The following is a 25,236-nucleotide window of genomic DNA, read 5'->3' as shown; positions in this document are numbered from 1 at the left end:
TTTGATAGTTTGGACAGTTCGGTGCCTCCTTAGGTTCCTGCCATGGCTGACAGCAGCATACTAACTTTAGGGACAGCTCGGAGTCTGCTGGTGGATTCGTCGGTCTATGACTCGAGGATTGCTGAGACCACCAGGGACCATACATTTCTGGGCTTGGCATGTGACAATGGGGAAGGTCGGTCCGCAGGAGGTTTTTCCTTCTCTTTTTTAACTGTATAAAAACAAAAGAAGATTTCAAGTTACTCATTAATTTGCAAAATCAGAGTTATTCTTTATGTGTGGGTCATAGTGATGTTACTATAGAAGAAACATAAAGCAATGTATGGATGCCAAATGCTACATAGGATTCTTTCTAAACTGGTCATTGACACTACAGACTAATCACTGACTTATTTTGTACATTCTCCGTTAGACCTACAGTACACTTTTTTGGAATTTGCATTGAGCTCTGCAATGTTTCCCTGCAATGGAAATTTCTGTAAAATAATCATTCGTGAAAAGGTTACTCACCAGCTCTTATGTTGGAAAACATCACAGACGTTTTGTGATCCTTCACCCGTCCATATTCAGTAGAGCTGGTAGAGAGAATCTGTTTTTTTTTTTTTTTTTTTTTTTTTTTTTTAATGCTGGTGTCGTTTTTAAATAAAGCCTGCAAACCCAATTGATTTTCCTTTGATTTTATGGGGAGAGGGAGGGCTCAGGGAACTCTCTTGATCTTGGGATCAATAATGCTTCATAAAAAAAAAAATTGCTTAACTATGTTGTGAGGACCAGTATAATCCTTTCAGATGTACGTGTTATCTGTCAGTCAAAATACGAGGAGAAAAAAAATCCCTCCAAGAGATGACCAGCTGCTTTGATTGGTCTCTGTCCCATTTTTTCTCTCTCTGTTTGTCCTTCCTCTTCCCATTTTGCTCTTGTTTACCCTTGCTCTGTTCATCTCTCTCAGATATGCTGCCAAAAGTGGAGACACGTGTTGTTCTGGTGGGAGAGGCGGGCAGAAATGGAGCACTGGTCAAAGCACTTCAGGTACAACATTCCTCTATTAACCGTGAAGTTACGCTGTGATCTGCTGGCATCTATCAAAGTGGCACGCCTCCACAGTCTGAGCCGGTCAACATCTCTGTTGTGCTGCGTATAATAAGCAAGATACAGAAACTAAGTTCGGAAGGAAATACTGAGTCCTCTTAGTTCTTGTTGGTGTTCATTATTTTGTCATATTTTCCACTTTCATAAGATAGCGTCTCAGATGAATGAATTCTTCGTAGAGGATGATGAACACTGTAACGGAAAAGCAAATATTTATGTTATTAACAGGATGTGCTGTGTTCACAGCATAATTTTATTTGTCTGGTATTCTAAGCCCATCTAGATAATCATGAAAGATTTGTTTACTTCTTTCCTAAAATCATTGTTAACCATCAAACATGGCACAAGTATTTCATTAACTGCCTGTTGCATCTAAAGACAACAAACATACTTGTAGGGTATTTTCATCATGAATGCGTAGTTGATGAGGTAGACAGGAAACACTGAGGTTAGGGAGAGGAGTAGGATATGCAACCAGGGTTCAGGGGAGTATGTTCATAATGTGATTATCAGCTATCGCAGTTAGCCTGTGTAATTCTTCCCTGGGAAAATTTCTCATTCTTTCGTCTGTGAAGGTTCTCAGTCATCCAAGTCATGATCCAAAAAGATCAAGCTGAAAGCTTCAAGAAACCAGTTCTCCACGTTTCAGCTTGTTTTATATATATATATATATATATATATATATATATATATATATATATACACACACACACACACACACACATACATATAGCACTTGTTTTAAATGCTGTTACAGTGCTGTGCTGTATTTATGTTCATTTTATTAATCTGTGTACTGATCTTAAAATTATATATTGTGCACTACAACTGGGTCATTACCCGGCTGTATAAAAAGGTATTAGTATTTATTATCTGCAATTATCTTATTCGCAACACCTCACAACAGGAAAAAATTAATAAGTGAGTAAAAACATCAACAGTGGAAATTCAGTCTCTCTGTCTTTCTAATTACAAAATAGTTTTGCTGTATTTGTTTGAGCAAATGAAATGAACAATTCTATATTCCTTTTCAAATCTGATGTCCAGCAAAATACACAAACAACATAAAAAACAGTGGAGCAGAGAAGAGTCCTGGGGTCATGGATGGTTCACAGACTCTGTGGACGTTCATAGGCTAGAACTGCTTCAGCAACTGGAATCCATTATTCAGGATAATCCATAGCAGATTAACCGATAATGAAAATAACAGTCTGAGTATTTCCACCAGTTTGCCAATTTGACTTTGATTCTGTAATCGAGTAGAGGAAACACTCTGGTGATGAGAGAGATTTAATTCCATTTCTTACTTTACAAAAGAAGCATTATCTGGCATTTAACACAACAATCTAACGGGTAGGTCCATTATGAGTATTAGCTGCTCTGGATCTTTTAATTTAATCAGTCCTAGACACTTTTGGGTTCACTCATTGGATGTACTTAGACCATTATGTCGTATGATTTACACTCTGAACCACTGTATAATTTTCAATGCTCCAGTTCTACTTTTGATTCTTGATTGTTTTTCATCACTGATAAACAAGTACATCTTCAGTTGCACAGCTATTATCATAAAAACACAAAACTTGAAAATTCACAATAACAACTTCATCAAAATCAATCAAACAATAAATTTCATCAAAATCTTTAGAAAATGTTGAAGGCCTGTATTATTATTTAAGGCCTAAAGAAAACCTACTGGTTGTCAAGACTCGGGAGAGTGGTTTTTATTTGACCATTGTTGTCGGTCAACTTTATCAGTGTTGATCTATATTATATATCTCATGTCATGTGTGCACTAGAGCTGCAACAAAGAATTCTTTTTTCAGTTGATTAATCTGTCTGTTACTATTTTTGGATTAGTCAATTATTCTATCAAATATTTTTTGAATGAATCTGTCGACTATTTTATGATTTCTACAATTACTCTTTGATTTTGATTGAGCTACTAAAATATTCCAGAACTTTTCCTTATAAATTTTATTCAAACGCAATCATGACATATTAAAACATAGTATCTGTGAATGGAAAACCCATTTCACAAAATTATACCATTCAACAAGTTCCTGTTTATTGAGTGTAGTTAGGAAAGATGTTTTTACTATATTCTGTCATTAATTAGTGTACATAGTGTTTAGTATGATTTTTGCTGCTTGTAATTGGAAATACATCTGTATTATCCTGTAGAGGGTTATCGTTCACACTCACAACCTTCAACCTAACATGCATACATGACCATCCATGCTCTAATGCAAGACTAAATGTTGCTTCCACGCTCTAAGAGCGCTATGTTGATTGACATTTACCTTGTTTAGTTTTACAGGTCTATATATGCCGAAACAATCCTCTTAAAACTTGTGAATGCCCTGGAATGCAGTACTACCATGCAAGCGATTAGCATCTGCTCTTGAGTCTCTATTGAGGTCTTTTTTTTTTTCTTCAAAGACAACTCATAAGGACACAATAACGACTCCCAGCCTGTGACCGCCAACCAACCATCAGACTTAACTCACTGGAGTCGTCCACGTATTTAGAGGCTCAGTTAATTTTCTCACTTTTCACATTTGGGTTCATTCTTTTTAGTAAACTCTGCAGTCCGTTGACGTATTCTCTTCAAATCTACTCATTTATGTAGTCATACTTGCAGCCCTTGCACATACATATCCCACTGCAGAACCGCAGAATCAAACTATGAATTCATTTCACATTCACATTTGTTTTTAACAAAACAAAATGTGCCTGCTCAGGATGTTAAAACGTTCAACATGAAATCCTGTCAAAATGAGAAGATGGGGATGTGTTTGTGTCGACTCCAGTAAGTGGCATAGTTAAAATAGCATAGTCTTGTTATGAGTAGTACCATATGAAGGTGATTTGGAGGTGTGGCAGCAGACTAACTGCTGCTAGAATGACTTCCTTCCCTGGTCTCCTGAGTCCTGTCACTTCTGAGGCTTCTTGCTTAAATCATCTATTTCTCCCTGTCAATCCTGTAGCACAGCCACATCCAAAGACATCAGCCGACAGCTCCATCTGAGCGCTCCCGATTGCCTGCCTGACCACCCGCCGCAATCACTCAGTCAACCCAGAGAAAAAGAGACCCCCACCAACATAATTTCTTTATGTTCCCTTCTGTTTCTGTCCTTCTTTTTCTCCTCCTCCTTCCTGAGGGCTTTGAACTTTATATTAATTTTTAACAGAAAATTCCTCTCCTCAGCCTACCCCCTCCGGAGTGTGATATTTGTTTGAAGCCACTGTCTTTAGACTTTCCAAGGACACGGACCCCACCCTGCTTATCCTTACTTGCTCCTTGCTGCATCCCTAAACCCAGCCATCCTCTCTTGGTACTCGTGGGTTTAATCTGTATGCATTTGTCTCTGGCTTTCGTTGTTATTCTTTCTTACTAACCCTTCTATCCTTCTGGACTTTTTTTCTTATGCTCTGCTTCTTTCAAATGCCAGTGTTTGACACCCACTTCCTGCTGGTTGGTTTTTACAGGCCATCAGAGTAATGGAGGTACCTGTGGTAAAGATAAGAGAGGGCGAGGCGGGCGCCGAAGAGAAAATGATGATAAAATCTATTGTCAATATGGTACAGTACAGTGTCTGCCTCTGTGTGTGACTGTCTGACACTTTGATGGGAAGTTGGGAACCTACTGCATGAGTTTTAATTCACACTGGGTCCTCATTCAATCATTGTGCATGGCTAACTCACTGATGCTGGATTGATGACAAACCTTGGTTTATGATCAGTAGCAATGTACCTAAGAAACTCTGATCTTTTCTTAATAAAGTTAAATACATAGTTTAGGAATTTCTTAAATATGTACATTTCTTTCAGTATGAGAGTGACAAAAGGGAATTTGAATAGATCGGTTGACAGAAACATTCATATTGATCTCATGTAATTAGAGGTAGAGTCTCTATGTGGTTAGCTGAACTTGACAACACTGGAAGCAGAGGGAAATGGTGAACTTTGTGATGGCCGAGGTTTCACAAAATGACGACATTTTCAGTAACTGAGTATTGAGTCAGTCATTAATTGGTCCTATGGTATTTTCTGAAACCAAAATCCAATGTTTTCTGGAAAATACTGAGTGATGGACCAACATTGCTGGTTTGGATTTTCTTTGTGGGATTTATTGTAAGTAAAAAATATAAATGCATACAGGGATTATAGATTTTTTTTCTAGCTGTTACTGATTACAAACTAAATCTGCCTACAGTATAATTAACTAATAAATTGCCAATGTCCAACAGTCTCACTAACAAGGCTAACGGGCCTTAACGCTAACACGCCTTGATTTGCTGATTAATTGTGTGCTTCTGAATGTTACATTTGCTTTAGAAGTCTGTCATTCACTAATCTGTGACTCAATATTCTGATTCTTCCTATTCAGGATATCAACACACCATTCATAACAACAGACAGCGTCCAGGAGTTTGGAGATGGAGAAAACACTGACTTTGAGACAGTGTTTGTCCTCACAGACTTTGATACTCCTGACTACACCTACCTCTACAAGCGGGAAAACCGCATTGTTGGGCCTCCTGTTGTGCTGCACTGTGCTGCAAAGGAGGAAGTGAGTCTTTAATTGACAACATAACTGTTTTATTTAAAGGGTCTGAGGCACAATCTAAGCCACAGTATGGATTGACAGACATTATTATGTTATTTGGAAGTAATTCAGTTCAGTCTCAAACATTTCCTCATCCTGGTTTAAAACATGACTTCTTAAAACCATAAACACAGCTTCACTCTTGAAATTCTTGTTCAGGGAAATTTGTTCCAGGATCCAACTTGACAAGCCTTAGGTGAACTTTGATTTCATAAAGCAGGACACTCAAATTCCATTATGGCTCTGAAGAGGATGATGAGTAAGACCTGCATCAACCTGCTGTGCAGTCTCTGACAAAACTTCACATCCATTAGGATGCTGTTGTCAAACAATATTTTCTGCCTTTGGCTGCTATCAACAGGAGAGTGCACTCTGCACATTTGTGATGTGCAGACAGCACACACACACGCATGCAGATTTAGATTGCATTACAGAGCATTGTATAACAAGGGATATAGTCTTAGGACGTTTTTCAGTTTTTACACATGTCACTCTTTTATTATGTATTATCTTTTGCTTGTTGAATGCTCTGTATTAAATTATGCTACTCTAGTTATAAAAGTAATGTGATGTATAGTTATTCTTCTTAATACTTAATTCAACATTTTTCTTAAAAAGTTTTTGCTCCTTTTTCCCCCTCCACAGCCTCTTCAGTTTTCATGTCGTCCTCTCTACTCCACCACAATGCTCAACCTGTCGCTGTGTTTCACTGGCTTCAGGAACAAAGAGGAAATGGTGAGCATGTTAACCAGCTGAATTTTACACTGATCCACTCTGTTTGAATCACAAAAGCTAATAAATTAAGACGCAGATCCAGGGTATCCATTACTGTAAAGTATGTAAAAAAAAAAAAAAAAAATAAACTAATAATAATAATAACTGTAGGCCAGCATTGTTATATCAGATATGTTCTGTTTCCACCCAACCCTTTTCATACGTGGTATGTTGAATTTACGAACCATGCTTGGTCATGTCATCTAATCAGGGACCATAATAGTCTCAGGTATGCAAAGCCACCAATTATCAGGAACTGACAAAACAAAACAAAAAAAACAATAATGTCTGGGACTGATGATAATCTTTGGTCTAAGCATATTCTCCTTATTTATTATCCATGCAGAAGAACTTGGTGAATTTGGTTCATCACATGGGTGGGACCATCCGGAAAGACTTCAGCACCAAGGTCACTCATCTCATTGCATACTCCACACATGGAGAGAAATACAGGGTATGTACAAGCTTGCATGTTTATTTATTCTGATCTTTATGTGTGTAATTAAATTCAGTACCATTGTGCAATAGGCATTTGGTAATGTTTTTTAAACCTTTGGCAACATAAAATACATTGCATATCCCGGTTTGTAATGATTACCATTAGAAATGTAGTTTGGAATAATTGAAACCTCTCTTATGTCTCTGATTCATCCTAATTTGCATGTGTGTATGATTATATATTTAAAATTTTCCTACAGTAGATTTGATAGCTTTTACTGAGGACATTGGTTGAAAAAACAAAGTAACAACATAAATACTGACTTCGACTTCTGAGGTACGTTGGCGGTGGTCTAATGCGTAAGGAATAATCCTAGCATGGCCCAAGATCTCAACAATCCACCAAGATCACAGCACAGCTGGCACAGAGAAGAGCCAAAACAAAAATTAAACCTGAAATCACAAGCTTAGCATATAGTGCAACAAAACAGTGGGAAGCAGAACTTAATCATGCTCTGAAAGTTTGGACAGCAACCTCAGAGACTTTTTTCTCTCTCCTTTTTTTTTCTCTCCTTAAATAAATAGGATAGGGATTAAATATGCAAGATTCCTTTGCTTGCCTCCCAGTGTCTGGGTCTGATGTCAGAAAGTTGTAATTTAATTCCCAGCTGGATCTGTCTTAAACTAAGTTAAAAAAACGGATCCAACTGTTTCCACTGCTCTCTTTCTTCCTCCATAGAGATAATACATTTAGATCGATGGGTGGATGAATAGATTGTGACTTGTCATTCTCTTTGGCTTTTCTCTTCATGGATGAACAGATGCCTGATCCTGCATTTCTTTCAATCATCTCTAGCAATTGTGTTCTGTTTAATATATTTGTGTCCTCTCCTTTTACTGTTATTTCCATTTTTGCATTTTCTTCAACTCAACACATTGCCCTTTTGTCCCGAAGTCTTGTGCAATGTGTATTTTGTTCTAGTCGACTGTTTTCCGATTGAAAGTGTTATGCTAACTTGAAATGGAAATAGTTTGTCCCTATTTTGATTCTGAGTGACAGAGCTATTAGGAGTAATGAAAACAGACTGGGAAGGTGGTTGTCCTGAGAGCACTGACAGGGGAATTATTTGAATGTCTTATAGTCACAAAATTTTGCCTAGAGAAGTGTCATGCCCTTCTTTCTGATGTTGTGCCTGTCTATATTCTCGTCTGCCTCCACTCGGTTACGCATTTACTCATTTGTGTTCTGTCTTCCTCCTCTCTGCTGTGTCTCGCCCTCATCTGTTAGCTGGCAGTGTGCATGGGGACTCCCATCCTCACACCATCATGGATTCATAAGGCCTGGGATAGAAGAGATGATGTGTAAGTTAAAAATACTTCAAGGATTATAGTACTATAATGTCTGAGCTACTATTTGCTTCATAAAGAACACATTACAAATGATTTATAATAAGATGCACCCACAGCACCTAAAGGGCAAACTGTTCTATAGTTAGAAATGGGAAAAGATTTACTGATCTGGGTTTATGTTAATGGGTAGGGGTTAAGCTAAACTACACTTGATAAAAAAGTAGATCCTTTACTTACTCTTCTTCACTGTGTTTCACTTCAGTCTGACAGTGTTGCACATGTGCTGTTGGTTAAAAAGCCAAGAGGCACCATGTTATATCAGCTGCTAATGATCAAAGTGAAACTTGGCTGTTGTCTCCTCTCTGTAGCCTGGTGTCACTATTCATTGAAAGACGGCTTGTGAGGAGAAACTGAACACTAAAACACTTGTTTTCGTAGCTCTAACAATGCCTAAAGAGTGAGACGACGTCTTTCTGGCAGTTTGCACAACAAAATTAGGAGTTGGAATCTCCCAATTGTTTTTTAGGCCTCACCTCACCTGTTATTTCAATGTGCCAGGTTTGGTCAGCGTTTTAAGTCAGAAGTCTTAAGTAGCTATTTTCTGCACAAACTTCTGAAACAATTTCAGCACTGTTCAGGTGCTTCATACGAAATACAAAATACATATGTCAATGCTGAGCAAGTGCAGTGACAATTTGTTTACACATCTGGTGGGCTGTACTTGCTGGACAAATGAGATATGCAAGCATTACTGGAGTCAGTATTTAAGGTTTTGAAATGTTGCTGTAATGATGTGCATTTTGTATTCAGTAAAACTTGAAAGACTGACCCACAGTTGCATACCATACTTCATGAGCAAACAGTACATAAAAATGACATGGTTTATTCCACATTTGCATTTTTAAAGATGCATATCTGATCTGACTGCAAGTGACCAGCTTGAAGTACAGGTGTAGGATATGTGAGATCTCGACATGACACTGCTGCGCATAACTTGAAGCCTCTCACTCGACTTCAAATTATTCGCTTGTGACTGATCTGCGGAGGTGCAGACCAATCATTGTCTTCGTATCTATGGGCATCTCGGTTGTCAAGTCTAAACAGACGGACCTACACCTGTAATCTCCACTAACATTTTTTTATGCCTTACAAAGACGGCAAGACTTGTAGCTACACTGCCTGTTTGCTAGCTTTTGAAGCACTTCAGACTGTAGATTGTTGTGTTTAGCCCATGATTTGTCCAATCACCTGACAAGAACATGCACTTGCCAGTTCATTAGGTACACTAGTAAAAATGAATGCATTCTAATGCGCGGTTTATATTTCTTTGTCAATTTGATGCCGCAGCTACAGTGTCAGCCCAGACCCCAACGCTGTACACCTCCCCAGAAATGTAACCACGCGTCAAGCGCTGTGATTGGTCCACTTGGTAGTAGCGTGTTTCCGCTTTAGTATTTCCAGCTGCTTCTCTGTCTCCGCAATTTTCAAATTGATTGTTTTGGATCAATAGAGATGGAACACATTGGAACACATTGGAACACATTGAGGAAAGGTTAACTGAGGAGGTTCAGAGGTACAAACATGTATAACTTGTCTTTGCCGAAAGTTTCAGTCGCCATTGTTGAAAGTGAAGCGTAAAATAGAAACAAAAATGAACCCGACTGGCAAAAAAGTTTCATGTAGTTTGTGGTGGGATAAATCTATTAAACACCAAAGTGTTTCTGACTAAAATGAGCTTGTCGGAATGATAAAAACGTGTCGGTACAACATGATACAATGTGGCAGTACCACAAACCACTGGCCTGTTGTAGCCAGACTCCGTCTTTATCAGAATATGAGTCTAGTAACTTATTTATGGGGTGTGTTTGAGTTCAGATAAAAATACCTCTGCATGCACTTGGATAATCCTACAACCAAACCGAACCATTTTGTTGTCAGCAAATAGAACTTGTAATGGAAAATTCTGTATGACATGGTACCTTACGCCATCAACACCCCGTTCTGCAAATACTCATGATTTGGAATGTGTTTTTCTGTGTTTGAACCCTGATTTAATGTGTGGACCTGGCTCCCGTCACTTGTTTTAGAACACTGCATAGCTGAGACGTAAGTTGAGTTGTTGCCATTGACATTTATATTACACTTGTTGTTTTACTGTTTTGAGTTTAGGTAATGTTATCTCTGTAAGGGGGCCTGGTGGAAGGGTTAGAGGAATGTGACCTTCAGTGGATAGGGAGTATAAAGTGAATCTGTTTTGTGAACTCTTTGCTATATTTTGGCACTATCAATGCTTTGTGCTTTGTCTGTGCTGTGAGCCCATCTCCAGATGCTGGATTAAACGCACTGAAAGACCAGAGTGTTCTGATTGATGATTTCTTAACACAAATTTCCACTACAAACTGCACGGCAGTTACACGACGTCTATCACTACGTTGCTATTACTCTTCTATCTGTCACTGCATAAAGCCCACCCAAATCAGTTGATTGGCCCGACAGATCTTTGCCGAATCAGTTCCTTGCTCTATTGGGAATTGATTATGTTCCACAAAAAAAATTGTGGGGGGGATAGTGGGTCTGGCTTCCAGGCTTCAAACTCCAAAAATAGTTGAGTCAGTAGGTCTTGTTATTTCATACAAATGCTAAGAACCTTCATGAAGGCCAAAATGTAGTGCAGGACTGTTAAATTGAAATGCATTCTTAGTGTCCATAATGAACTTGCAAGGGTGTGTATTCTTAAAATGTCTGTCCCTTCTAAGCAGTTTCCAGTGTGTGAATTTAATTGAGTCTGTAAATACTATGTTTGAAGTATTTGAACTCAAACTCACTTGTAGAAATGTTTACCTGGCTTCATAATAATCTTGTTCTTTCGCCTTATTTTTTGAAGGCATTTCCATGCAGGCGAAGAGGAGTTTCGAACGGAGTTCAAAGTGCCTCCATTCCAGGACTGCATTCTTAGCTTTTTGGGTTTCTCAGAAGAAGATAAAGCCAACATGGAGGAGAGGACTCTTAAACATGGTCAGTTCTTTGTGGTTACATTTGCCCATAGCAAGGTACAATGCTGCTTAAAAATTTGCATAGCAAGGACTCAATGCAAGAGTTTTAGTTTGCTTGTTTTGACCGTATGTAGCATTTGAGTGCTTCAGCTTTAACAGCAAGAATCAATTAAGGAACTTCTGAATATTTTTATTTTTTTTGGAACATAAATCAAAATGTTGGGTTTGTGTATTTTTCTTTTTGCTGCACCAAAACCATGACTGACTCCAAAACAAAGGTTCATACTGTTCATGTGAAAGGTGCCTGAAGTGGTGTACTGCTCAGATGCACTTCCCTGATATCACACAGTCTGTGATGTTAGTGCATGATTGATAAGAATATAAATTTGCCTTTTGCAAAGTACCGTGTATGGACGTGTATAATATCTTTTAATTGATCTTTATTTCCAGGTGGCAGTTACCTTGCCGTTGGAGATGAAAGCTGTACACACATGGTGGTAGAGGAAAACTCTGTAAAGGAGCTGCCATTTTCTCCATCCAAGAAACTCTTTGTGGTCAAACAAGAGGTAGGCCTCTGGGTTTTTGGGATTAAGATTGACACGAACCAACTTTAGGGAAAATAATGTGTTTGGAATGTGTGTGGAAAATATTGTGGAATGATTTATCTCATAAATTAGGGATTAACATTTTGGACGGAGGAGAAAAAAAGACAAGAAAGGAAGATGAGTTCTTAGATCTGAAAGCTTCTAAACATCTCTGAACATAATTGCAAAAACAAACGCAGGTGAATTTGTTTCAGTGCAGCGTCTGAAGACAAGCATGCTGGACACTTGTGTAATACTGTTCAAGTACTGTCTTGATATAACAGAATAATCTGTATACTGGGAGAATACAGACACCAGGGGAACCAGAGGAAAATAATGAATCCTCTTAAACAGAATAATTATCTGATCAGGATTCTGTTTAGGGTTAAACCTCAATCGATACTATCTCTGCTCTCCCACTCTCCATTTATGCTGTCAGAGAAAGGGAGCAATAATAGATTTCCCCTTCCAGTGAATGAATAAGGTGAATGGAAGATTGTTTATATCAACACAATTAATATGCCCTTCTTTTATGATCTGCCAGTTTTAATGGAATGGCCATATTATTTAGTACTAGTTACTTTATTGTTTTGTTTTAACCTGCCTCTTCTGTCTTAAAAGATCAAACAAAACGGTTGTCTTTTTCTCTGTGGCAGTGGTTCTGGGGTAGCATTCAGATGGACGCGCGGGCTGGGGAGTCCATGTACCTCTATGAGAAGGTGAGTGCATTGTTGGCAATTACATGTTCAAAAGGGTGGTGTCTAGGGTGAGTATTTTTAGTGGCCTTGTTGTGATTACTGTTTTACACATGATAAGGTAAAGTAAAAGACAGGCTTAAGGATGAACAACCCATACATGGTCTGGGTCTACTTTCATGCATCCTTACCCTTATTTTTATTTTTATTTTTTAATTTCCAAGCACAAGCCATTGTCATACCGCTTCAGACTTCAATGTTTGTTTGCATTTTAGTTTTTGGTACAGCAACCTCTAGGGAATATTGAAGCCAAAAGCTGCTATTCCTCAAATTGGCCAGTTGAGGTTGATCAACAGACACTTGTGTTATTTGCAAAAGGCTCTTTTTACTTTTCTTCTTGCTCTGCGCATCTTGTATTTCTCCTGACATTACGCCGTTTTCTCTGTTTCTCTCTTGTCTTCAGAACGATAGCCCGGCCATGAAGAAAGCTGTGTCTCTCCTCTCGCTCACCACCCCCAACAGTAACCGCAAGCGTCGGCGACTGAGGGATACACTGGCTCAGCTCACCAAGGAGACCGAGATCTCCCCCTTCCCTCCACCGCGCAAAAGGCCATCGGCAGAGCACTCCCTTTCCATTGGCTCTCTGCTGGACATCTCCAACACACCTGAGACATGCAAAGTCCTGGGAGGTAGGAGAATAATAATGACCTGCTTTTACCCAATCCTAAAACCATTACATGTTACACCGTTTTATACTGGTTCATATTTGGGGGGGGGTTGCAGTTTCTTAGCCAGTATTATTTTCTATCAATGATAAGGTTCATCATTTCTTCTACACAAGAGAATGTATTCACCCTCTTCATTTCAGACAACAGAATAAGAGACAGTACTGTCACAAGGAATAAGATGAGAAGGAAAACAAGGGAAAGGAGGATTAGGACAGACAGGGAAGAGAGGAGGAGAAGGTCCAACCTGAGAACAAGTACCCATCAACAACCAGAGGAAGAGCAGCAGGGAAATTATGCAGGTTAGGTTTTGCTTACAGAGTAGGGCTGTGCAGATATCAGGCCAGCTCAAGTGTAACCTAAAGGAGGGCTTAAGTGCTGTGGTGACACATGTGTGTGCGTGCGTGCGTTGCTATTTGACGGTCCACCATCATTTCATTTGGTTTCTTTCTAGAGTTTCTGCATGGTTGGATGTCTGTAGACTAGTCACCTTCTCAGTGGGTGAACCCAGAAACCAGCAGCCTGAGTTACCGTTGCAGGGTGATTCTGGTTGTAAATCAACCACTTTTGTGCCTCATTGACTCTAATTTAAAAAAAAAAAAAAAAAGAAAGAAAAAAAGTCTATGCTATAAATGTATTGAATGGAAAACTCTTGCCAGCCAATATTAAGCTACCAGCAACCCACAATGCCAAATGATATAGATGACTCCAACTACCCTAGTAATCACTCACTTCAGAAATATCTAGCCCCAAAAAATGCTCGTATAAATTTAATTCTAGTAGGTGTAGAGTGTTTACTATGGATCTTACTTAAAGTACAATTCACACATTTAGAAAAGTCTTTACAATTTCATATTTTTCCCTTTATTCATTGTAACTGCTTAAAAAGTAGTGGATGGGAACCTAGCAGTGCATCAGTGCACTATTAAGTGCTTTCTGTCTTACTCTCTGCGTGTCTTGTTCCTCCAGAGAGCTCAAAGCCATCCAAGAGTTCGACTCCGGTTCTTTCCAAGCAGTCGGCCAGGTGGCAGGTCTCCAAGGAGCTCTACCAGACTGAGAGCAACTATGTAGACATTTTAAACACCGTCCTACAGGTAGGTGGCTGTGTGTCTGTGTTCACACAGTGTGCACAGTTCTAACATTCCCTCACACTCTGGTCAGTCGGTTGCCCCTGACAACATCTTCAGGCTAAGCTACAGTCATTAAAGGTGTGTGGGTGTTTGCATGGTATGACTTTGCCTGTCTTATCGGTTGGTCCCAGGAGAGAGTCAGACAGCTGACCAGTGAGGGAGAAAATGACCTGCCTGGTCATTTCTTTTTCTGTCTCCCCTTCAAACTCTTGTTCCGTCTTTTCTTCTTTTATTTATCTTTGTTGGATTTTTTTCATCCTCATTTATTTACTTTTTCTCTTTTTGTGTCCCTGCCTTTTTACTAACCTTCTTGTAACCTGTCTTCCCAACTGGAGAATAAGTTTACCTCTTCCACTCACAAAACAGTTTCTGATCCTAACAAAGTTATATACACACTTCGTGTTCTCCTCTTGCTTGAGTCTAAAAGACAAACTCAACAAAAAATGAAATAGTCAGAATATCCAGAAAAATATTTCCTGTTCATGTGCTGGTTCATATGATATATTGGTTTACAATCCCTAGATCCAAGGCAATATTGTGGGTCCCTACACCTCCAAATGCACATAAGAAGACCAACTACCTTGAGTTTTCAGGTCATAAGTTCCTCAGTTGGACTCCCCAAGCTAACTTGATCTCGGTTTATTTGTGGTGTGAAAGAGCTAACAACCAAGCAACCTAGCAATTTATGAGCTAAACTATTGTTACTGTTTACTGCTCTTTGTGAAATGTTAAATGAACTAAAATTAAAGGCAACAAATAGATATTTAAATAAATGAAACTAAACCAAATCTCATGTGCAAATGTAATCAAGTCCTTTGCACTCCAGATCGTGGTCAGGTACATTCTACTTGCTTTAAAAAAAAAAAATTATATATATATATATATTTGTTATTATTAAAGCACTTTAGTCTTTTTCACTTGTGACAAATTAATTGAATTGATTGGGCATAATTTAGAAAGGCACACATGTGTCTCTATAAAGTCCAACAATGTACACTCCAGGTCAGGTCACAAACCAATCCATAGAGTCCATGGAGCACTCTGTGGACCTCTGCAATATAATTGTGGACAGGCATTGCAGAGGGATAAAATTATTTCTAAAACTTATAGTGTTCTTATGTTCCTGTGGAGCACAGTGGCCTCAATAGAGAGTTCCTTGAATAAAAGTTGCTCCACAGTACGCCTGACCTGAGACAGGGCTGATGGTTCACCTTTCAGCAAGACCTAAAGCAGACAGGCAAGATGACACTGGTGTGGCAGCAGGACAGGTCTCTGATTGTCCTTGGGTGGCCCAGCAAAAGCTCTGACTTTTGATAAAAAGTGAAGAGGTCAAAACATTTTCTGAAGCTACTTTATATGTGATAAAGTGCTACTGTTTATTGAAGAAGTAATGTAAAGATCACACATCGACAACAGGAGACTTAATGGCAAACTTTAAAATGTATAATATATATATATATACACACACACACACACACACACACACACAGACACAGACACATAGCATATCTGTAGCTTCTTTTAATTTTTTTGGAGTTGGATTTAGAAAAATACATCTTTATTATTCAGCCTTGATTGTCACTTGGCTGTTATACTGGATGCAGACATTTATTCTCTTAATAACAGAACAAATTTTATTCCTGAAGTCAAGGCCTTGAAAGCATCTACACTATTTAATCTACTTAAGTGAGTGTAGCCCATTCATCTTTTGATTTTAACTGGAACATTAGTTAACGTTCTCATGTCTTTTCTTATTTCAAGCTTTTCAAGCTTCCTTTGGAAAAAGAGGGGCAAGTGGGAGGACCCATCCTGGCCCAAGAAGAAATGAAGACAATATTTGGCAGCATCCCAGACATCTACGACGTTCACACCAGAATAAAGGTAGTTTGTCATTAGCTGTTTCTGTCATAATCATGTTTGACAAAGTTATTAAGCAATTTTTGAGACATTTTTTTATTTGTTTGTCAGAATGACCTTGAGGAGCTCCTCACCAACTGGTCAGAAAGCAGGAGTGTTGGAAACATCATTCTGAAATATGTGAGTTTAATGTTTATTTGTAAAGGTATATATTAGTGTTGCGTGTTTGGAGTTATATCCACAGGCGGTGTGAGAAATCTGCTGGCCGAGTCATAGAAATCTACATTCTGATTAATAGAGGTGGAATTGTCAGTAGGTGAAATAATAGCCTACAAGATTAATAAACAAGTTGTGATTCACAGTTTGTTCTCCTATGTGAAACCACATTCCTAAACTTGTGTGTATCTTCATTGTAATGCTTCTGATTTATTTGTCTTCATCTTCTCTCATTCTTCAGTCTAAAGAGCTGGTCAGGGCATACCCCCCATTTGTGAACTTTTTCGAAATGAGCAAGGAGACTATTGTTCGGTGTGAGAAACAAAAGCCACGCTTCCATGCATTTCTCAAGGTAAGACCTTTGCATCTGAATTATATCTGTTTGCCTGGCTCATGGATTTCGTGTCCTATAGACCCTGTCATCTCTAATCTGATAAGAGTTCCACTGCTACTGGGAGGTTTATCTCTTAGTGCCTCTACAAGCATATCCAGAAACATTAAAGAAAGGCAACTGGACTTGTAGAGTTTCTCAGAGTCACCAAACCCAGCACTCAGATGATATGTATGACTACATTGCTGGTACTTTTCTGTCAGTTCCCACACACTTCAGACTCAACTTTCCTAGCAGAACAGAAGTGTGTGCTGGCTTCCAGGCTAGCTTTCTCCTAAAAAGAGTTCCATTCCAAGTGTTACTGAAACATTTTCAGTCTTTCATAGCTATTAATAAGTTTCTGTAAGTGAAAAATGGACTGTTAAATGCATTGCTCATTGCTATCAGTGTTCTCTTGTACAAATACCAAAATAATTTAGAAAGCAGTATTTTGTCCCACGACTATACTAGCATTGGTTTTAAAATAATAACAGGCTGAGATCTGATGGCTGACCTGCTGCCTCCATGCTCAGATTAACCATAACCAAGATACTAAAGTTCATGTAAACCTTACTGGTGATTAACATGCACTGCAAAGATTATTTGGTTTCCTGATTTAGTGTGTTGCTTAGGTTTCCACAAACACATCTACTGTCATACTAATACTTTCATTTTACAGATCAACCAGGCCAAGCCAGAGTGCGGGAGACAGACACTGGCGGAGTTGCTTATCAGACCAGTACAGAGGCTGCCGAGTGTGGCCCTTCTTCTTAATGGTAACACATACACACTCTTTTGTTAAAATAGGAACAAAAACATTTCATCCGACATCCCTTGTTTTCTTTTTATCTTCCTCCTTCCACACCTGCCACCTTCCTCCGTTATCTTCTGCCGATACCTGCCTATAATTTCTTTTTCTCTCGAATATTTTGTACTTGTCTTTCATTGTGTGATTTTCATCTCTTCCTGCCTGTCTTCTTCTTACAAAACTTTCTATTTCTTTCACTGTTGCAGACATAAAGAAACATACGTCCGATGACAACCCAGACAAGATAACTCTGGAGAAAGCAATCGAGTCTCTGAAAGAAGTCATGACGTGAGTTGACATGACCTCTTTTCCTCAGGGGTAACATTCTTTGTTTGTAACATGACATTGACAATTTCAATTCTCAATGCTCTCCTGCAAAACTTAAACATTTAACAAAGTGGGATCAGCTTCTTCTTCTTTTTTTTAAATTTATTTATTTATTTATTTTTAAATACAATACAACTCATTGATTATTGAAATTCTTGTTTGTTTTTCTGTTAGCCAGTTAATCAGTGTATTGACAAACTGTTTCAGTGTTACCAACATTTTTCTATTCTCTACCTCAACCCTCTCCTAGTCATATCAATGAGGACAAGAGGAAGACTGAAGGCCAGAAGCTAATCTTCGATGTTGTTTATGAAGTTGATGGCTGTCCTGTAAGTTTAAGGATTCCTATTTTTTTTGCATGTCTGTGTAGATGTAGATGTATACTATCAACTTCATATTCATTTTTTTTTCTTAGAAGACAGCGACGGAGTTTATAATAACTTTTAAGTTGGTAGAAAATATTTCTTGTATAAATACTGAATATATAACAATGTATAAATGTAATATACAATTTTGGAAAGAATCAGCAAGGGGGGTAGACAGATATGATCATGAGGAAACGGCTACATTATTTTGCAACTGTAAATATTGGTAGGTAAGAGTGTGAACATTTTTTATCTGTGTCAGCTCGAGGTACAAAAAAACGCTGGTATAAACATTGGCAACTTTCTTTTTTCTAACCTCATCTTTCTATCTTTGTTTGAGTCATCATTTTCCCTCTGCAACCTTCCTCTTACGTTCTGTGATGTGTTCTTTGCAGGCCAATTTGCTGTCCTCTCATCGTAGCCTGGTTTACCGAGTAGAAACAATTGCCCTGGGAGATCAGCCGTGCGACCGCGGAGAGCACGTCACACTCTTCCTCTTCAATGACTGCCTTGAGGTGAAAATGCATGCAACACCAGTAAACGTTTGACCTTACACGCAACACATTCACACCATAATCGCACTTTATTTACCAGTTAACACAGTCTAATGTGAAGCTTTGTCTGCAGGACTGACATGAAATATTTATCTTTAGCCCTCACTTGACTCTACACTTGGCTTTAGATGGAAATTCGTTTCTCTAAATGTTGTATGATGGAAGAGTGAACTTTTTCAGCACAGGCAACATGCATGCATGCATCAGAACCATTGCACTGTTTGTTGTTAAGATAAGATAATCCTTTATTTATCCCACAGTGGGGAAATTTGCATTTGTTGTAACTTAATATGTAGTAATTTGTCACTGTGGCTCAGGTAATATTTGTGTTCATTATAGCTTTGATCAAGAGGTGATAAAAGCATGTTTTTTCTTTTTTTTACTTGAATTTTTCAACTGATTGACCTGGTTATGATGACAGGGCTTGTTTAAATTTCAAAATTCCCCCAAGTGTCCCTTATCCACAGCTCCCAAGGTTGTTCCTTTTCGCCCTACAATTGTGGAGCTTACTGACTGAATTTGTTTTTCAGGCCAAAAAAAAAAAAAGCACAGGGCTTAAGGCGTTATGGGAGACTTGCAGAGCATGTGTTTAACACCAATTTATGGGTGTACAGTCTATCGCGGCTCACACAAAGTATGTGCGTTAATTAGCGAGGGGTCAGCATAAGAACATAGCAGGCAATCATGAAAGACACGAGGCGAGTGGCTGCGCTGATTCAGGAGTGTCAGCAACACCTCGTAATCAGCATGTGTGTGTTTTGCAGCTACACACATGGATGTCTGAGTTTGTGCTTGTGGCATGTGTATAGAATGACTGTTGTTTTAGAGTAGGTGGCCTCACTTGTCTCCTCCATCAGCAACCATTGATTAACTCTTGCATTCATATAATCACTCACTGTTCACTCGCTCTGCCAAAATAACAATGACCTGTAATGTAGTGTTGTATTTTATCTCCTCCCCCATCTCCCTTCCTGCCTCCCTCCCACCCTCCTTTATCGTCTTTCTCAGGACCTAATTAATGTGACATTAATGAGTTGAATCGTTTACCCCTATGAAGGCATCATTGATTTATTGTCAAGTAACCAATAGCTGCTTCACCCACACATTGCAAAATGCAACCACACACTAAGGATGTGGGAAGTTGCCTCCAAAGTTGCTGTCTCATTTTGTGCATAGGTTTGTGTTTGTGTATCTCCTATAGATTGCAAGGAAGCGACACAAGGTGATCAATACATTTAAGAGTCCGCTGGGACAGACGAGACCCCCGCCCCCGCTGAAACACATAGCACTAATGCCGCTGTCTCAGATTCGAAGAGTGCTGGACCTGCAGGACACTGAGGGTAATAGTGGCAGCACACATACTGGAAAATAACAGCACACACTGGAAAATACGAGCATACTTCTTCATCTGCATGTCATTTGCGGTTGTATTCCCTGATTACTCTCCATCTTGATCTTGAACCTTCCATTGTAAGCCATCAACACCCTTTTAACCTTGCAACGCAGCGTATTGTTGAAAACAGTCAAACCAACCAATCAGCCACAGATGATAGCAAACCACTTTTTCACTATGTTCATTTAAAGATGGTCCGTGTTCTGAGCATAGAGCTACAAATAATTTGATTCCCAGGTTGTATTTTTTAGAAAGATTTCCTAGTAATTATGGCTGCCATTGAGAAAATATAATGCTACTTATGTAATTTCTTAAATCAGGGTGGTTATTTGCAGCTCACTATAAGGTTGTTTTTCAGTTTTATTTGACATAAAAACATTGCAAAAACACTCCCAACTTCACATTGAATTAACGGACGGATTCATATTTCTAGCCTGGCCTTCTGCTCTTCTGTCTATCACCGTATAAAGGCCTCCCAAATGTTTTGATTGGCCTGGCAGACCTTTGCCAGAGCATAATCAGTCCCAGTGGAGTGACTCAAGAAATTTGTGGATGGGGAAAGTCGCACTGACTTTCAAGCTGTAATATTTCATTTTATATATGGGTCTGTAGCGCAATACTTAAACTGAAAAATCTGACTTGTTGCTGTGTCAATGTGTATGCAAACCATGAAAACTCTTTGGAGGTACTATATATTGTAGTGTTGGAAGACAAAGAATTCAGGCCTGTAAACATTGCTTTTGGATATTCAAGAATGACACTTTTCCATCCAGACTTAAAGTTGTTCATATCTCATGGGCACTATCGCTGTCACGACAGAATTAAATTAATAAACAGGCACATTATATTGACGGCTATTCTGTGATTTTTAACTTGAACCACTAACAGCAACTCAGTTACCAGTTTTTACCATTTTTTAGGGATAGTGCTACATTCAGAATAGTGTACCTCCACAAAACTATAAAAATGGGAAGTCCAAACAAAAGTCAGAATTTGACATATTCCACCCATCTTTATTAATATTTTTATATGTCATCCTCATCTTATTATCTTGATCTTGATCTCTTCTGACTTATTTCCCTCTCCTTCCCTCTTGCACTGTCATCGTCTGTCCTTCTCACTCTTTTTCGCTCCCTCTCCTCAGAGTGTGTGAATGCATTCGCCTTGGTGGTCCGTCCTCCAACTGAACAGGAGAACTTGTTGTTCAGCTTCCAACTGGCTGGGGAAGAAACAGTTAAAAGTGCCTGGCTGCGAACACTTTGCCGCCATGTCGCCAACACCATCTGCAGGGCTGATGCGGTGAGAAGCCACACACACAAAAAAAAGAAAATGCGTTGTTTCACGCATCGGCAGACGGGGAGAGGCTGTGATGGCTGCCATTGTCAATAGCCTTCTGCACTGCAACATCAAACTTTTTAAGGCTGTGGGAAAAAGCGCTGTGCTAGTGGCAATGGTGGTGTAAACTGGAGGAGGGTTATCCGTCATTGTGAGAAGTAAAGCTGTGATGACAACAACGGGGCTAAAAAATTAAAAATAAATCTGCCAAAGATATTGGAATGCAAGATAGTTTGGTTAAATGTCAGAAAAGTAGACCACCTCATATACTGCATGGAGTCTCGTGGATGTCCAGAAAAATATTTTCGAATGGCTTCACCACTTCCTTCATGACCAGGGATTGGTGTGTTTTAATACTTGTACAAATTCCTCATTGATTTTGCTCTTTTCTCTGGGTACAATAACATGTCATCTAAGGGTTATAATGTTGATATTATGGCAAACTGACTTATCTCAGGCTGATTCAGTAAAGTGGTTATAGAGCTTACTGCAGGATATGAAGGTAAGAGTGCAGTGTAAGCAGTAGGGGGCGATGTCGGCCTCTGGTCTGGCTGCTTCCTCACAGCTGCATTCCTAATGCTTTTTGCACTGGGTCAGCGCTGCAATGTGAATACCAACAAGACAGGGACTTGCTTGTTAAAAATCCCACTGCGGGGTGAGTGGGAGAGAGAAGTATAGACAGTATGTGAATCCTACTTACCATTTTGCAACTGTTTTCACTAATGCATTTATCTGATTAACATGAAGTGCACATTTCAGGTCATGATTAATTATGTTGAGTCTAAAGCTATATTATTTATTTGTTGTTTGTTTTTTATTAACCAGGAGGACCTTATACAAAGTACAGACCCAGACTCGCTGCAAGTCAGCACTAAAGATATGGACAGCACCTTGAGCAAAGCCTCCAGGGCTATCAAGAAGACCTCTAAAAAGGTAAAGGCAGATAAGATTGTCATCTTTCCAATTAACAAGGACATTTATATCACATGCATAATGACTAGTCGAGCCTTGTCTAGAGTAGGGTTGCCCTAAATGTCCGTGTTTCAAATAATCATTCAAAATGCCCCACAGTTAACTCAATTTCGTGAGTCAAATCTGCAACATTTTCCACAGAGAAACTTTGAATAACAGAATTCAGGACAGACGGAAACAGAGAACACAATGCAAAACAAGACATCTTGTTTCCTTCTCTGCTGTCAAATTTACTTTTAAACCAAATTCTGTCAGAGCCTCCACCGCTGCCATCCTACATGTTTGATTCTCCAGCTCATGGATCTGTCAGCAGCCACAAAATTCCTCAAGCTATGTGTGCATGGATGAATTCCATTGTTTGGGTACATTCCTAGTTAAGTCTGGCAGGTTTTTGGACTTTGTTGTCCAGTTTATGAGGTTTCTAAATATGCTAGTTATTTCAGGTGAATTAAATTTTGTCGAATGCTGTAACTGTGCAACAAAAAAACAATACGTGAGCTTGTGTGAGATATGTGAAAACATTTGAGTGAGAGCAGTGAAAGTGGAAAAAAATATAAATAGAGTGCTATTTACAGTCTGAAATCTAACATGTTCAGCCTTGTGGTGGCGAGGACAAAGGCCTGCCTAGATGTACTAATTACTAACATTTCCTGTGTGTGTGCTAGGTGACAAGGGCGTTTTCTTTCACCAAGACCCCGAAGCGTGTGATCCAGAGGGCGTTCATGGCAAACAGTACCCCAGATGAGAAAAGCCAGAGGCTGAGTTGTGAAAACCGAATGGGCAGCAGCTCCACGCTGGCTGTAAGTCTTTCTGTTTACTTTGTCTCTTATTGGGAGGACACTATGACTTGTGCTTATGGTATAGCCAAACTGAGTTATGCGTTTTCTGGGTATGTGTGTACTAAGTGTGATAGCACTGGTGGATACTAAAAGCTTGTTTGTTTTTTAAGACAGCTTGTCATCCTCCTTTTTTCTTCTATTCTCTTCATCTCCCTCTCCTTCTGCTGAAAATCAGGCAGTTCTCTCAGTCATTCCATGATCTAACAACTTTCATCTATCTTGATTAAAAGCTGGAAAAAGGCTTCTGCTCTTGTGCTGGGACTTATTTAGCTATTTCTCTTTTCTCATAGGGCTGGTGTTTAAAGGTCCAGTATGAATTATAAGCAGAAATAGAATATATATAGGCATGATTATTTTTTCATTAATGTATAATCACCAGCATAAAATGCGTGTGGAAGCCACCATAGGTCAGTTTGGGAATCCAATTCTATCATCTGATGACTTAGTGTCTGGGGGCAACGGCAGTCATATTATGTAGCCAGCGGATATACAGGGCAAGATGTGCCCCTCTTGTCCTTGCTTGAGGTTGAGAGCCAAAGTCCAGGACCAGATTGTAATAAAAGTAGACAGTTCATGCTCACAAATTTTGTTTTCTTTTCACTTGGACTGTTTGCCTGTATTCAAAGCCTGCTCAAACTTTTCTGCACAGCCTGAATACAAATTCACTAGAAATCCTCCAGCACCAAAACGTTGTGCCTCGCCTATGAATTTTGTATCCCTAAATGCTGCTTATAGACATTACACTAGGCGTTTCTGCACACTAGAAAAGGTATTCTGTTCTGTTTGATCACCACTAAATACCACTGAATCCTACACACTGGTCCTTTAAATGGTTAATTAAAATATATGCAAGAGATGTTTGCTCATATTTGTTAATAAGCAGAAATAATTCCTGGAGAGCCTGGTAGGCTTAGTGTTTAAAATATACTAACCACCCTGTCGTTGGTTGCAATGTAAAAAAATAAAAGATGATTAATTATATTTATATACTCTTATACAAAGCCTACTATTTAATAAATCTCAATTTTAGTATAGACACACATGGATAAGACTGATTTCTGCTCCCATTTGTTTAATGTTGACATAAACGTCATATTTTGTGTTCTGCATGCAAATAGCGTAGCTTCCACAGTGTGTGCCAACTAAACACAGACAAACACGTCAACACATCACATTGCAGAATAAACAGAAAGACATTCCTTCCCACAGAGCATAATCAACCATTTCACTGCTGGTTGGTTTATACACAAATAGTTTTGTCAAAAAACACCCATGGCGCATTGATATGGCCATTAATGCACTTAAAAGGTTATTAATTTACCAGAGGTCCCTTGAAACCACAATTGGCAGTGATTTTCTGATAATATGACACTTTTGTCAGAAATATTGTTTTGTAAAAACCAGGCACTTTGATACAAATGGAGCATCTCATCTCTGAAAAAGAACTTTGGGCAAAGTACTATACTGTTACATTTTTTTCTATTGTATTTCTTGTCCTTTTGCCTAATTTGCAAAGCAACAGGCACTTGTCTTCAAGTAGAGATAGACAAAGGCAAGCTTTTAGCTGGAATAAAGTGCAGTTTCCCTGCTGAACTGTCGCTACTTCCAGTTTATCTGCCTCAAAAACAGTAACCCTGAAAACAGTTGTGAATCCACTCTTATTGAAAATCAAAATGATCTCTTACAACAAAACTGAAACAACAGCCAATATCCTTCCAAGCTGGTAAGTTCAACTGGTTTTGCAGGTTTAGTACTTTCAGTTCATCCAAATTCAGTAGTGCAGGACATAGCATACAGGGACAGACATTGA

The 25,236-nt window shown here is 38.9% G+C and overlaps 1 protein-coding gene across 3 annotated transcripts in view; it reads left to right on the top strand.

Annotated features, from left to right (window-relative positions):
• ect2 (epithelial cell transforming 2) overlaps window positions 1-25,236 on the top strand; it is a 33,813-nt gene that overhangs the window by 1,213 nt on the left and 7,364 nt on the right. For 2 of the 3 annotated variants that reach the window (XM_084548198.1, XM_084548197.1), the window contains exons 2-23: window positions 9-175; window positions 950-1,029; window positions 5,483-5,665; window positions 6,347-6,436; window positions 6,822-6,929; window positions 8,202-8,275; window positions 11,148-11,278; window positions 11,707-11,822; window positions 12,497-12,559; window positions 12,999-13,224; window positions 14,230-14,354; window positions 16,152-16,271; window positions 16,359-16,427; window positions 16,705-16,815; window positions 17,513-17,609; window positions 17,848-17,929; window positions 18,219-18,297; window positions 18,729-18,848; window positions 20,089-20,227; window positions 21,425-21,579; window positions 22,441-22,548; window positions 23,253-23,387. In XM_084548198.1, the coding sequence (XP_084404324.1) occupies window positions 43-175; window positions 950-1,029; window positions 5,483-5,665; window positions 6,347-6,436; window positions 6,822-6,929; window positions 8,202-8,275; window positions 11,148-11,278; window positions 11,707-11,822; window positions 12,497-12,559; window positions 12,999-13,224; window positions 14,230-14,354; window positions 16,152-16,271; window positions 16,359-16,427; window positions 16,705-16,815; window positions 17,513-17,609; window positions 17,848-17,929; window positions 18,219-18,297; window positions 18,729-18,848; window positions 20,089-20,227; window positions 21,425-21,579; window positions 22,441-22,548; window positions 23,253-23,387 (2,544 nt within the window). In that variant the 5' untranslated portion in view covers window positions 9-42. Of the gene's footprint in view, window positions 1-8; window positions 176-949; window positions 1,030-4,581; window positions 4,675-5,482; window positions 5,666-6,346; window positions 6,437-6,821; window positions 6,930-8,201; window positions 8,276-11,147; window positions 11,279-11,706; window positions 11,823-12,496; window positions 12,560-12,998; window positions 13,225-14,229; window positions 14,355-16,151; window positions 16,272-16,358; window positions 16,428-16,704; window positions 16,816-17,512; window positions 17,610-17,847; window positions 17,930-18,218; window positions 18,298-18,728; window positions 18,849-20,088; window positions 20,228-21,424; window positions 21,580-22,440; window positions 22,549-23,252; window positions 23,388-25,236 lie in introns of all 3 variants that reach the window. The other variant, XM_084548196.1, reaches the window with a different exon arrangement.

The sequence above is a fragment of the Chelon labrosus genome (genome assembly GCF_963514085.1).
Source record: "Chelon labrosus genome assembly, chromosome: 7".
NCBI lineage: Eukaryota > Metazoa > Chordata > Actinopteri > Mugiliformes > Mugilidae > Chelon > Chelon labrosus.
Note: the sequence above shows the minus strand (reverse complement) of the source record. Positions and strands in the feature narration are given on the sequence as shown.